Here is a 15,497-nt window from a genome sequence, read left to right as displayed (position 1 = left end):
TTCTTTTTCTAAAAAGACCAAAAAGAATCTTACCTCTTTTTCATGCATTCGAAATAGTGTCTGTTCATCACGGAAAGTGCTACTTTTTCCTAGGCCAAATTTGGGTGTCATCTATTGAATGAGAACAAGTTGAAAACAACTGATTAAGTTCAAAGCAGTAACTCCAAGTAAAATCAATCCCAACCAGAAATGAAAATTATTAGGCATGTTTTCTCACTCTTATAAAATATCAAGGGAATATAAACACCTACCAAAGACATTGGCATCGGTTTTTCTCGCAAGTATCTTGGATTTTCTAACTGAAAAACAAGTTAGAGAGAAAGTAATCAGGTCGGTTATGCCTTATTTTTTCTTACAACACTAAGAAATATCTCCAAGTATTAATAAAAGTTTGCAATGACAACTTTGGTTGCATCCTTTGAGAGGTAATCTGTATCAGCAAGGATGCACTTAACACAGTAACTATATTTATATATAACACCGTAACTCAAAAGAACAACAGTAGAAGGGATTTAAGCATGCCTTCAGACATACACACCAGCTCAATCAAATTTTCTAGTGGAAAGCAGGTTTTATCTATTAAAACACAGTTAATCTGCAAATAATCAAAATAGCACTGTCCCTAGATACATGTCTGTAACCTACAAGTAACACACAATTTTCCAGGGCGTAATTCTTTCTCCTTTAGAACATTTCAGCAATCCTTAAGAAAAGCACTCAGCAGAATGCAAAGGTCCAATAACATACTGCCACCTTTTACAAGTTATGGAAATAGAAAATCCTTGTAAGAGATCATTCTGTTGGACATTACCTACTCAGCAAGTTTTAAAATTTTAGTGTTTCCTAATGCAAATGGATCAAAAATCGCACCTTCCCCCCCCCCCCCCCAAAAAAAAAACAACCCTTCAGTGGTTGTAAAAATGCCATCAATGCATGTTTTAAAAGAATTTGGCAGTGAAATAGATAGTTTATGCAAAAGATTTCCAGCTTTATTGTATAATTTTTCATTTAAATCAGTGTAAAGCTAGAATAAATTTACAGATTACAGTGATTTTCATCTAGTCTTTTTGAAAAACTACAGTTTGACTGCATTGAAACTATATCCACACATGTAAGTCATAGAGGCAAAACATACGGAAATAATTCATTAACACTACTGTATAATTAAAGCAGCTCTTTTAATCACTATTTTTAAGAACTGAATACAAAACATTGTTCACAACCCACTTCCTCTATCAGACAGCTATATCTTTTTAATTTTCTCAGACGATGAGGCTCAAACATCACATCACAGAGAATGCGTAACACCCAAGAAAAGCTTCCAAGGGTATAATCTTGTAAAATGTGGCAGTGAGATTTGGAATATGAATGTGACTAATTCACTTCTTACAACATTTAGTCTACTTTTTTTTTTTTAAGATTAAATTGATCTATGAGGCAGGCCAATCTATCAAATGCTTGCACCTTCCCCAGTACTATGAAATAAATTTGTGTTGAATTTATCAGTGAAAAAGAGGCTTAATCCCTCTGAAATTTCAATTTGATACAGTATTATTCATTTCCTGTCCTAAAAGGTTATGTAGGATTTCTATATGCTGTGCAAGAGTTGTCATATTTCACCCAAAAGTAGTTGTAGGTATTCACATTTAACATATACATTCAATTTCAATGAATAGTATTATCTAATATTTTAATACTGTAGCTGAAAGTATAAGAACACCAGTCATCTAACAAATAACCTATTCCTCTTTATTGTCAATGACTTCACTAAAACACATGCATTAAACTTCCTTTCATATAAAACATCCTAGATTGTTTTTATTTCAGTGGGTTTTGGTGTCTTTTTTTGACTACGCCACAATGACTGGCATACAAAAAACATGAGTGGACATGAGTGAATAAAGGAATCCTGCATGAACCTACTGCAAAAAGAAAAAAAATATAATTTTGGACACAGAAGAGGAGAATGGTGAGGAGAGGAATACAGGAGTGAGAACATCACAGGACATTAACCACAGAAGATAGATAACAGTGGAGGGGGATAAATAAATAATCAAGAGAGGGAGGAAGTCAAAAGTACAGACATTCTAAACCAGAAAAAATTAGGAGGATTTTCTTTGTCCGACATGCGTACCTGCAAGAGTATTTTCTGTCTATAATTCTCTGGTTTTACTCTTCCTTCTAGGTCATTTCACCTACTTGCCCATGCCCCCCACACACCTCACCACCACCTGCACAGATAGCCCAGCACTAAAGGCAACTTGCCAAACGCTCAAGGCAGACGCCTGATCTGGCTCCCCAGAAAACAGAGCAGCAGGTAACTCGGAAAGCCTTCACCAATAGCTTTCGCAGAATTCCAGCAGGTAAGGCTGCAGAACCACATTTCAAAGGCATAACTATTTTCCAAAAGCCCCCTCTCTTATGCAGAATGAATGCAGTCACCCTTTACTTTTGCTTTTTTAAAGCTAAAGATCATTGTAAATATTTGCAATTAATTCAAATACTTTATCTGACCGTGAAATGTTTACAGTCTTCATTTCAAACCCAATGTAAAAAGCTAAGGTATATCTTACTTGTTTATGAGAAAGAAGGAAAATGTGTCTCTAATACTTTGTATGGCTTTAGTCTTGCATTTTTTGATTTTGTAACAGCAGCCATATGTGCTTTGAAGTTAAATGTTCCCACTTTGTTACTTGTTGTGGATTATATCCACTTAAACTGATCTGTAAACATTTAATGCCTCAACATTCATTCTTTTCATGCTGGTCTTCTGCAAAACTTCTTGTTCTCAAAATTATACCACATTAAAGAGGGAATATCACAATAAAGAATGCCCAAAAAAGAAAAAAGCTTGTATTTATGAGAAACATGCAAATTTAAAAATAACAAGCAAAAGGTCAAAGACAAACCAAAATACATATGTATGAAACTGAAGGACGGCCATGAGAAGAACAGTAAATCACATGCTTTTTTAAGACTATGAACCAAATAAATGTCATCATGAAAGACATCTTTATTTGAACTAGAATTGAACTCTAACTTCTAAATACCACTTCTTAACAAAAATGGCATTTTGAATTTCTTTGTAGAAAAGATTCTGGATTCTCCTGTTCTATTATGCCGTCAAACCGACAACAAACCATGTTTCAATTTGTGAGGACTAGCATGGTCACCTTCTAGTACTTGAGTCCTCATAAACCAGAGTTGGGAAGGCTTTGGGTGATCAGATCCCCACTAAGAGATCCCTATTACTTAAGAGGAGTTATCTACTTCATGAAAATATAGTTATCCTCCTAAATTGAAAGAGGTATGGCAGAAGTCTGCATAAAAACACAGATTCCAAAACTGAATTGGAGGCAAATTAGCTGCAATTTTTAACTTTAGTATTTTCAGTTTCTATTTAATACCACCTACAGCAGTCAAAATGAAACATTTTTGCAGTATACAATTCATAAGCTACCACTGCAAGCAATGAGTGAGGCAGTGATAAAAGTAAACTGAGCTGAAATGGTTTCCCCCAAAATCAAGAACAGTGCAGAAAAAGCACAATTTACAATTTTGAGCACTAAGTACCTGCACCAGACTCATCCTCAGACATCAACTACATTTCATCCCTCAGGCTGAAAATAGTGCAAAAACTTTGTATCTGTCATGTATACCAAAGCTTCTGCTCTTTTGACACAGTAAATACCACCACAATGACAACGTTAATGTTATGCTTCCATTCTACCCCTTCCAAAGTCGCATTTCGTTCTTTGGAAGATGTTTATCAAGGTACACTTATCTTCAGTAATGCATGACTGTAGCTTATTACAGTTCGGTAACAGAGTCAGAAGGTATGTTGTATGTATTAAGATTCAGGGAAAAAAAACCACATTTGGAACAGCAGACTTGTTGCACATTCCCCCTTAAGCTTCTTCAAAGAGAGAATGTGATTGTTTTCAAAACAAGGATGGAAAACACACACATGAAAGAGTTAAGAACACTTAAGATTTTGAAATGGTAAACAACTAAACTGAACCTTGCCCTAAATTCTTACTTTAATCTAACAAACCCAGCTAGCATGTTCCCTACAGAAATAACTGCTGAGTAGCTTCAGGAAATTTGAGTAAGGACATTCTTATCTAACATCATAATTTGTAGGGAAGTTCACTTTAATGCTGCTTCTGCAGTCTTAGTGGAAGGACATTAAAGCACATGAAGATTGTTTGTCAGCATAGAAGTTGAATTTATTTTTTGAAGTCACAACATCACTTGGAGTTCACTGTGGGAAAGTTTTTACAGTGTTGCTGCCCTCCAACACCACAACATATACAGTAGGTATGTTTATAGTAAGCAGACAGACTAAGAAACCAAACAAAAGATAATCAAATGGTTTGTACAGAAATGGTTGAGCTTAACTAGACTGGAAAGACACAGGCAGATGTGAGCCAAGTACACAAAACAGGCATACCATACACTGCTGCTGCAGCCACCCAAGAACTCTCTGTGCTTGCGTCTGCTTTAACCCTGCGTTATATGTAATTTCTGCAAGAAAGGAGAATGTAATGCCAGCCACTGACCACAGAATTTCTTTGGTCTAAGTCCTCTTAAACCTTTACTAAGCAATAACGTTTCCCATGATAAATTCTTCTGGGCAAGTCCTGAGGGTCCAGGGATGAAGACCCCACACCACTGCTGGAAAAAGCTAAACAGTTAATTCTTGTCCTGGCTGAATTCCGGTGATGAAAAATTACATTTTCCCTGATTAAAACCCCCTTTGCGAGGGTACAATCTCTTTGTATGTTTTTTACCTAAAACGGAAGTGCTGAATTTCCTGGGATGTTTAAAAGAGTTACTTTGTCACACCTAAAATTGGCTACAATGACAAACAAAGCTGGATCAGAAGCATCATGAAACATATATATAGGCAGGTCAGGTAAGAATATGCAGGGGTTCAATTCATTGCTGTTCCTTTACACAAAATTTTCTATCCAAACATTATGTTTGTCTACAGTTTAAAAAGCTTAACTACAAGAGGAAAAAATAAGAAGGGTGTTGGGGAGTAGGGGTGTAGCGAGTTTAATTCCACGATCCAGCAAGCTTCTTTTCCCGATATTAAATATATTTCACAATATTTCTATTATTTTTGAGATATAACTAATGTGAAGTTGAGGCTGTCCCTAAACAGCTAAGGAATGACAAAGAAAGTTCAAAGCGGCAACACAACCAAAGATTACTTGCATTTGTCTGCTCAACTCCTGGCTCTGAAACTTTTCCCTTTGAATGGCAACACAATAGGATTTCTTATTTTCTACAATGCAAACGCAACTTCAAGGAATGAACACTTAATAAAGGATAGTGCCCACATCAGTTTAGATAAGAGTCAATAAAAGCTAAGAAACACACATTTTATAATGTATTTTAAATTACTTATATTAGTATTCTATGTATGAAAAGCAAATTTATCACAATCAAACCTCAACTTAAAAAAAAGAAACCAACATTTATTCATGCATGACTAGAATCTAAAGAACTTGAACAATAAAATGTTTGATAGAGATAATCAGGAATGCTGCGAGGCAAATGGAAAAAAATATTTTATTACTCACGGGAAGCAACAATATTTGCAAAGTAAGGCAGCAGTCTTACTTCCTGCATAAAAAATGTTATTACTACTAATAACAGATATCTGAAGCCTCCATATTACAGTCTCCTAAGATTTGACGTCTCTGCTTAATAGAGAAATAATAAAAATTATTTCCCAAAACTTTCTACAATACTTTTAATTATAAAAGTATCTCAGCCACTGATGTAAGCATATAATAAAAAGTGAAAACACATTCAGTCTGTGACCTTAAAAATACACAACCTTTGAAGACAATGAAGTTTACAATACATCAAAGTAGAAGCCCAAAAGATAAGCAGTTTATAACGGTCATTATAATCCAGACAAACTATACTGGAACAGTGAAGGTGTAGCAACAACTCAAGCTGGAAGATGTTAACTTTTTTCACCTTTACGCAGAGCACCTATCTAGATACTTGCCGATTCTTGAATAAAAGCATATTCTCCACATATATTTGCTTGAAACAAAAATAGCTTCCTAAAATTTCAAGGATTGCTACCGACAAAAATCCTTGTATAAGGACTTGTCTGAAATTCCTAGGATTAGCTGTCACCATCACTGCAAAGAAAATGTATGGAAGCACACATTCTCTGCCAGACTAGCAACCTCGATTCAACATTTATTCCTTGACACACAAGAAAAACTAAAAATAAAAAAATCCACCACCAAAGAAATTTTGAAAAGCGTTTTAAAAACAACTGTTCTTTAGAGTAGGCAGTTGAAAGTGAAAGCTGTTCTGCATTTCCTAACTTTTCCCCATTCCTGAAATATTCTTTTGGGTCAAGGGTCTTCTGTATCTGAGGTGGGATCACTTAAGTTTCTCAAAATGGTCTGCAAATGTGGCTAGCAATTAAAAGATAGTGAGATGCTCCTACAGCAATGTAAATGCTTAAAATAATAGTCACATCTTACACTCAAACCTTCCAGATTATGACGTGCTGCCACCATTTAGTAAGCTCTTTTTTTTAATTATATATTCTTCTGTAAGCATGCAACTCTACTTAACACTTCATGACCGTTTGAGAACCCACTGGGGGCCGTGATCCATAGCAAGGAAACACTGCTCAACAGCAACTGCTGACAGACCGCTCTTTTACAACCTCAAATCCTCTTTGTCAAGTAACTCCCAACAAGTCTTATCAGGCAATCAAAGTCTCTCACTAGCGACTTGTTTAATTACCATCCCTGGAGAGGAGACTTGAAAAACTGATTTATGTGTCACGGTAGCCAATTTGTTATCCAAGAGAGCTCCCATATCAGTGGAGGATCATCATAGTTTAATAACCATCCATTATCAACACAATGTGATTGAAAACTGGAATTTCAATTAGAAAAAGAAATAAAAAACAAATAAAATTAAAGAGATAAGCAAGTAGGCAGATCAACACTGATATAAGAACGTTGGATATAAAAAGATTCTTTGTCAGCATCAATTGGAACAATTTGTAAAATGGCCATGAGCAAGTTTCCCCCTTAAGCTTTAAGAGCTCAAAGTATTAAAATTATCTGCACTTATAATCCAGGTATTTATGCAGCCCAAACATATAGAAACTGCAAGTGACTGCTTGCACATTGTCTGAAAGACACCTGCACAGTGCTTTTGCAAATTGGAGTTGACTGCTATCAAAAAGCTTTCTGAAGATCCAGTCTCCCCACCTTACAAAACTGCAGTTCCTAAAAACACACATTTGTTTAACTCTGGAAGCGCTAGAAGTGGTTCCTGTATTACCCTGTAAAAGACACGGAGTTCCAAAGAGCAATACCATGCACCCAGACCAGCATTTTCACTAAACTCCACCTTCAATTTGGAGAAAGCAGTCAGGCAGTTCCTGGATTGTCTCAAGGTCAAGACTTCCTTCTCTCTCAGAAGCAAAGCAAGCAAGCAATTTGCATTTAGAATGCAAAGAGGCACCAAAATGGCACGAGAAACACCAAGGACACAAAACAGTTAACATTTATGTTTTTACTGAAGAGAAGTTAGCCATCAATGCAAAACATTGGGTGTAATAGGCAAGATTTTCAAATGCTGTCATATCCCTCTGGGCTGAAATAGTGTAGAAAGAAGGAAGATTATTTGGTAACTGATTAAAATGACAACATGAAAATACATGACTATGTTTAAAAAAACAAAGCTGAAGTATTTCATTAGAAACAAGCTCTCATCCCTCCTAACTTCAGCTGCCCTCTCTCCCAAACACAACTGAGTGAGCTTTCAACCTGTGAGAGTAAGCAGAAAATGAGAAAGAAAAGAAAGAACAATCTTTATTAAAATAAGTGATCTTCATAAAATTAAATTGTTAAGAGGATATTAATCCTAATCAAACAGGTTAAAGATTTGGTGGTACAAGCAAAAGGGTTAAAAAAAAGACAAAACATCATGACAGAAAAAATACAGCAGAATACAGCTACAGAGAGATGGAACTTCACTGTGACCTTAATATTGTTGTGGACCAATACCACAGAAAATACAACCAAGGGGATAGTAGACTTAAAATAAAATTTGAAGTCATCTAATATGTCTAGGTCCAAAATATTTAGCTGTTCAGAAACACCACATAGATCAAGCCCCGTGTATTAAATTTGTACAAACATCAAAGAAAATTAACACAGGTTTGCATCAATCATAGCTAGCAATTTCTTCATCTCTCCTTTAAAAATGTATTTACTGCCTCACTGTATTTACCTCTTGAGTTTCACCAGCCCAAAAATATAGAGGATGTGTTCAAATCCTAAGAAAAGATGAAAGCTTGAGAATAGATTTGATTTTACAGCAGTGTTTTACAAAAGTGGTTTAGAGCCTAAAAAATTTTAATACAGATTAAATTCCTCCGAGATATAAACTTGGAAAGCTTTGGGAAAGTATCTTCTAAGTTTTTGCTGAGATCCAATAAACACTAGTTCTGAAGCTGTTGAGATGTCCAAGAAAGAACTCCTCCTTATCCTATCCACAGCAGATTCTCTTTCAGATACTTTAGTTTTGATGCATCAAAGTCAGGAAAAAATCTCAGCATTGTAGCAAAAGTACCATATTCACAAAAAAATTCTAAAGTCAAGGCCAAACAAGAACATGGGCCAAAGTGCTGCAGAAGCTTCCACAAAGGTAGATTCTTTCCTCAGCAAAACATTTGCAAAGACATGTTATTCTTTCCATGAGAAAAAGCCACAAAGCTGGTCTAAAGATTCTAATTATTAAAAGGAAAGGGGTGAACACACTGAAAGACTTCTTGAACAATTCCAAATGGAGCCAAACTCTGACAAAAAGACCTGTTAAGTTGTATTAATAGCTTGCAAATTATGTATTCCTTAAAAAAAAAAAATAAAATACAGAAAGGCAAGCTTTTCTTTCTCTTATACAAGCATAAATACAAAATTATGTTGTTGAGTTACCACGAAACAGTCTGAATTTCTACCAGAGTAAGACACTTGGTTTTGACCAGCAGGTATTGTTATTTTGCTTGATCTATCAGTAGCTATATTGAATACAATAGGATTATTATTGTTTACAAATGAGGCATTTTTAACATTTTCTTCTCAAAGTGACATGCATTCATCATTAATTTTTCCAAGCTTTACCAATTCATTTCTAGAAGATGGATTCCTACATAAAGTTTTGTTGACTAAATTCAGATGCAGGCTACATTATTGAGGAGTTGTCATTTCAGGTCAATAAATAAGTACTCTGTTTATTTTACCCCAAGATTCCAACTATTGAGACGTGCTTCAAGGTCACTGTCATCCAAAGAACTGGTTTTTTTATGACGATGGTCCTGGAACATAAAAAAGTCAAAGAAAATATTAGAAGAGTTGGCAGATATATAGTCTAAAAAAAAAAAAAAAGCTTCTCATTGACTTGGCCGTGCCTATGCTGCACTTCTTAGTAGTGTCACGATACCTCTGACAGCTTTAATCTAAATGGCTCAGTTACCAGTAGGATACTGTGCTAAGAAAGGAATTCAGATGATAAATTAGCCTGCCTCCTCACTTTAATTTTGTTCTTTATTTTATTTATTTCCAAAGCAACAGCCTCCTTTACAAAGAGTGAGTTTACTACACAAAAATCAAAATACTTTGTTCTTCAGGCAACATACTTTTTCTAGAAATGATCCATCTCAACAGTGTCTTTGTGGGGCTAATCCAGAATTCAGAGATCAGCCTTCAAATAAATTTAAAAAAAACCAAAACAAAAACAAAAAAACACAGCAAGGCAGCGATAGTTACAGTGGCTAGTACTGCCAAGGCGGAGGACTGCCTAACTCCTGCCCAGCTCAAGCCTGGGGTCCTCTTTGCAGAAAGAATTTCCAACATTCTGTAACGACTGTCGTTACTGTTGCGCCAGGCTATGTCTTTCAGAAGAAAGTTTTTCCTCTACGATAACAGTAACTACTGGTTGTATTTAATGTATTAAGTAGGGGAGCTGGTATAGAAAGTTTTCCTTAACTGAGATATAAGGCTATTTAAAAAAACAGAACAATGAAGCATGAATTACTTCGTCTCACCAAGTTTTGTCAGCAAGAGGTTTGTGTATTGGCATGCAAGCACCTCTTTTTTAAAACTGCTCATTCGTTATGAACATATAGTGAATGGAGCTTTGACTTCAGTTAATCAACACTTGGTTGAAGCAGTTCTTAATGTTTCTTAAAAGACTCCCTGTTCCTTTACCTGGGCCTGAATTATGCCAGAACATCTGTGCGTCACTGACAACAGAACAAGATATTATTTGTTCCAGCCAGCCAAACTTCCATCAAACTGTTTGGCAAAGCTAGAGAGGATTATTTCACTTAAAGGCCCTTTTAAAGCTGTAATCCCAGCAGAATCCAGTATATGGAGCTGAAGAACAATGAAGTGCAGTGATTTGTCTAATACTGCCCTGGAAGCCTGTGGCAGAGCCAGGAACAAAAACGAAGCAAAACAACAACAACAAAAAAAAAATAAGCCACCAACAACAAACCACGCCAACAAAAAAAACCCAAAAAAACTTTAAAGCCCCAAATCCAGGTTTCAGATGAAGGAAATCCTTTTCTTTACGATAACCATTCCATAAAAAATATTTCTTTAAGTAAAACAAACAGGAAACCAATAAGGAGAAATTTAGTAAATCCAGCATCTGTTTTATTTTTTATTTTTCATGATGGCATTTCTTTTTAAAATTACATTTGTATATATACAACCAAGACACACAAGTACATTCATACCAACCAGAGCCTAGAGCAGAGACATTCGATTTTTGCCCACAGACCATTTGCAGCCTGCCACAACAAAGCATCCCCTTGCTAGTTCTCTATTCCAAATGCATAGCAGAACACAAATTTCCTCTGAAAGACAGACCTCACAACCAAGCTTCCAGTTTAACCCACTTGCACTTCATGTCCTCATAAATTCTTGATTGTGCTCAGTAAAGAAGGGTAAGAATAATCTATATGAATTGCTCAGGTGTCAACAGCCCACTTCCAGCTGCAATATTTCTAAACTTCCTCTGATACAATCAAAAAATAAGTGTGGGCAGACCTACAACAGACATACAGCAAATTCAGTGTTTCAGGGAGGAATGAGAGCTGTTACAGATGCACTGGTTGTGGTAAAAGAATCGTACGAGACAGACCTCTCCAATAATAAAGACTAGACACTACAAGGCTACAGTACACATTTGTGAAGGAAAACAGCATACTAGTTGATAACATATTTGTCAGGAGTAAATTTCAGTTTAAATGCCTGCAATTACACATACAATGTTATTAAATATTTTGGACTAAAAGGGTTTTACATAAAGTCTGTTTAGTGTCCTTCCATCAGCCATAATGCTAGTTGTGGAAAGTTTGATAAAACGAACTGTCCAAAATTCACTCTTTCAGAGGTCAACCATCACTAAACAGAGCCAAAGACATCTATGCAGCTTTCTTTAATCTACTATTGCAAAATACAAGATGATGTCAATACAGTCAGTTTTGCCAAGCCTAAGGGAAAACAATGCAGCAGACATTAAACACACTACACTAAACAGAGGTCAACCATTAGGATGAATTGAGAGCATCCTACAAGAAATTCTTTTCCCCTGCACTGGCAGAGGGCAGATTTTGATGAGCTTTAGTCCTTCCTAAATCTCCTTCCCAAATGTCTGCACTTGTACACAGGGATCATGACTCATGCAATTAGATGTAACAGCTTCACAGGGATATACACAAACAATTAATTGAAACTAGAACAAGTTTTATGGCAAAAAGGAGAAGCATCTTACAGACAGTGGTGTGGCTAGGTTATCTCTATCTGTCTGGCGAGGAGGACTCATAGAATGTGATCTTAATGCTGACTTCCCATCGTACTTGAATCTTTCCCTGTTATTAAAAAAAAAAGCAAGCAGAAAGAGAAATCATTTTCAACAACTTGTGCCACACAAAGGATGTTAATCTTAAAATAAAATCTTTGAAAATATACAAGAGAATAACTGTCAAGATGTAAAGATCAAAAACAGTAGAAGAAAAAATTATTGTTAAAGGCAAACAAAAGCGTTAAGCATCCCATTAAAAAAACCAATACCCAAAAAACCCCACACCAACAAAACCACCAGCAATATTGTGTGTATCACAGTATATTAAAAGGCATTTTCTGCATTTCTATTACTACATGATCCAACATCTCCCAACAAATTTTAGAATACATCTAAGCTGGCCAACAAGGCTGATCTAGGAGAATATTTTTGAAACAAAATTGCTAAGCATATGAGACAGCATAGGATAAAATCCAGCAAGTCAGAGAACAAAAAAGAATTCAGGTGATGCTTGGCCACATCATAGAGGAGAAGACTCTGAAGACCAAAAAAATAGGTTAGATCAAGGTATATCATATAACATACAAACCCAAAGATAAGGACAAGAACTACACATACAGCTCAATAGAAAAGTGATGACTTGAAAGGCCAGAGTAAAATGTCAAAGATACAAGTCATAAAGATTGCATTAGTTGCATTTTATTTCAGCTCTATTTTACGGACTACAGTGGTATGTACGGGGGGATGGTAAAGAAAGGCCCACAACTCAGGATACAAGTACAGCATGAACAAGTACTCTGTCCAATAGAGAAAAATAGAGAACAGGGATTTTCTGGAAAAGCTTTTGTCATAAATAAAACACTTGAACAAAAGGAAATTAAGAATAGCAGACAGGTGAAGATAACCTTCACTGATGCACCTGGTCAACAGACACTTCTCAACTACAGAACAGTGAAAGGAAAGAACAGCCTGGAACAAAATAAAATAAAAATAAGGTTATTAAATAGGTTGATATAGCAAAAGATCCAAAGCAGTAGCAAAACACCCTTCGGCATACACTCCGCTGTCAAATCCACACAAAGTAATTAAAAAAATCCTCTTAATCCATTCACCTTCCTATGACTAGCTATATTGTATTAAAATCAAATCAGACCATTAAAATACCTTTCTTTCCTTCCATCTGGCTGCAAATTAGTAAGTTATGCCAAAAAGACAGAGACGGATTAAGTGTTTATGAACAGAAAGACAACTGTTGGATGTACAATACAAACTAGTCACTTCTAGGAAGACAAACACAAACTGTTCATGAAGCACACTGCCCCAGCTTTCATCAAAACAGCAGGGAACAGTGAAATATAACAACTGGGAGCATACCTTCCCTTCCAGCACCAGCAAATACCAACAACATACCTGGACGCAAAATAACAGTTACAGAGCAGTAAATACTTCAGATAAGCAAAGTCTCAGAAGTAAAAAAGATCAAAAGAAATATAATGCAATGACTATCTCTAGCATTCCAAATAATGCATTTCTTACCAAGTGTTCATTTGACACAAAATTATCTTTCATTAAAAGGAGACAAATGCCTGTCAGTAAATCTGCACTTTCATCAGCCAACTCTCCTGAACAATACTCAGATGACCTAAAAATTCAATAAAGTTTCAATTGTTTAAAATGGAAGAAAACAGAATCCACGCCCCTATCATTAAGAGATTAAGGAATATCAATAAATATTCAAACCAACCCAAGTTACTTGCAATATTTCTAAATTAACAAAATGAGGGGAAAGTCTAGATACATTCTTAGTTCTGTATTTGCTATTTTGAAGAGGAACTGAAAAGGAAATTGCTTTGCTTTATTCTATAAACAGAATTTGAAAAACCATTAAGGATGGACCACAATTTTGCTCATATCAAGAATATACTATCCACTCACTCCCTTTCCCAGCCTTCTGCTGATACAAAGTCAGGCTCCAGAAATTACAAAGTTTTTTTCTTTCCTCCCACAACAGGTGAGTGGGGAACCACCAGAGTCTTGACAACAGCCCTGCTTCAGCCAAAACAGTGAGCTAGCCTGGAAGAAGGAAGCAATTTGCTGCTAATAAAAAATCAGTAAATAATTTCCTACTAGGAACAAAGTAAGGGAAACTCAATGGTTCCTCCTGGTACAAAACAGCTACACACTGACCTTTAACAATATTCTTCAGGCATTATCTATAAACATACAGTAGAATTTTCCTATGGGGTCAGAAAGACCAGGTTTCTGTTCAAACCAAACTACACATTCCTAAAACAAATTCTCTCATGTTTCAAAATAAAGATGCACCTTTCTGGCACCAGCTGGCTTGGTCTTACTCACTTACGTCCTAGTTTTTGCAAGTAAGGTTTGTCTATCTACTTCTTATTTAGCCAGATATACTTCTCTGTATGAGTATTTTGGCTTTTCTATGTAAAGTTGTTTGTGTACTGAAAGATAAAAATAACTTCTAAAAGAACTTCTCAATTTGTTTGCTTTTTTTAAAAGGAGGGAATCTTGAGATAAACAACATCAAAAAAATTACTCAAACATTTCTCACTGACATTATCTATTTTACCCTGAGAAAACGTTGTAGTCTATCTGTAAGAACTGAGTCATGGTTGGAAGGCAAAATTTTCACCCAACCACATATATTACATGCCTGTTGATACAATTTTCCTGATGCACATTCTGAGTAAAGAGACAAGTCTAATGTAACAAGATCACCATCTGCTGACTCTCTCTACAAACTGCAGATTCCTGAAATTAATATTTTACATCTTAAACTGACAGCTCATTCAAAACTGTAAATACAAAGACAGACAGGATCTATATGTTGAGTATAGCAACATCTTAATATAGACACTTGTAAATAAGTTTTTAAAAAGCTATTTCTACAAAATGTAACAGCTGAAACATTTACCTTCACTATTTCTTCCTGCATAACTCATACATGTAACAAGTTTTTCATTTCTATGAAGATTAATGTATGTAATCTACAGAGCTATCAAAATTTCTAATTGCCAACAAAATTCAAATTTCCTTAGACACAGCTCCATTCTCAGTATGAGTACCCACTAGCACAGCCATACCTATACAGCTAAATTTCACTTTCAGATTTCTTTAAACCAGCAATTTATGCCATACCATTTACGTGCTTCTGCTGGTATGAAATGCATATGCAGTAAGGGTCTCCAGAAAACTCAGAGCGTTGGGAACCATCTGTTGATCACCAATGTCAGGTATTGCTACAGTCCCACAGGACAAAGTAAATGAAATAAAGTCTCAATAGCCCACCTACGACTTTGAGAACTTTGCCAGACCAAGCTGAATCTTAGCTTCAGATAGTGAATGGGAAAAGGGGTCAGATCTCCAATATTCTACTATAAACCAAGTACCAAAGAGAGGAAAAACATCACAGAGAATCAAGAGACTGAGTAGATGGAACTGTACTCAGCCTTCCTCAAATGGTGACAAGCCCCAGTTGGATCCAAAGTATGCTGCCTCATCCCACTCAAATAACACTGCAGCTGACAGCACAGGTAAGGAACTTGAAGAAATTAGGTGCATTTTTATGCTGCAGATGTGGCCTTGTAGAGATACCAACATGC

The 15,497-nt window shown here is 35.8% G+C and overlaps 1 protein-coding gene across 3 annotated transcripts in view; it reads right to left on the bottom strand.

Moving 5' to 3' along the window:
* The window catches only part of CEP112 (centrosomal protein 112), a 171,832-nt gene that overhangs the window by 149,746 nt on the left and 6,589 nt on the right, over positions 1-15,497 (bottom strand). For all 3 annotated transcript variants that reach the window (XM_055727580.1, XM_027808185.2, XM_027808186.2), the window contains 4 exons: positions 11,842-11,938; positions 9,302-9,376; positions 252-299; positions 34-111 (listed from right to left, as the gene is read on the bottom strand). In XM_055727580.1, coding sequence (XP_055583555.1) covers positions 34-111; positions 252-299; positions 9,302-9,376; positions 11,842-11,938 — 298 coding nt within the window. The remainder of the gene's footprint in view (positions 1-33; positions 112-251; positions 300-9,301; positions 9,377-11,841; positions 11,939-15,497) is intronic.

This window comes from Falco cherrug, chromosome 1 (genome assembly GCF_023634085.1).
Source record: "Falco cherrug isolate bFalChe1 chromosome 1, bFalChe1.pri, whole genome shotgun sequence".
NCBI classification, from domain to species: Eukaryota; Metazoa; Chordata; class Aves; order Falconiformes; family Falconidae; genus Falco; species Falco cherrug.
Note: the sequence above shows the minus strand (reverse complement) of the source record. Positions and strands in the feature narration are given on the sequence as shown.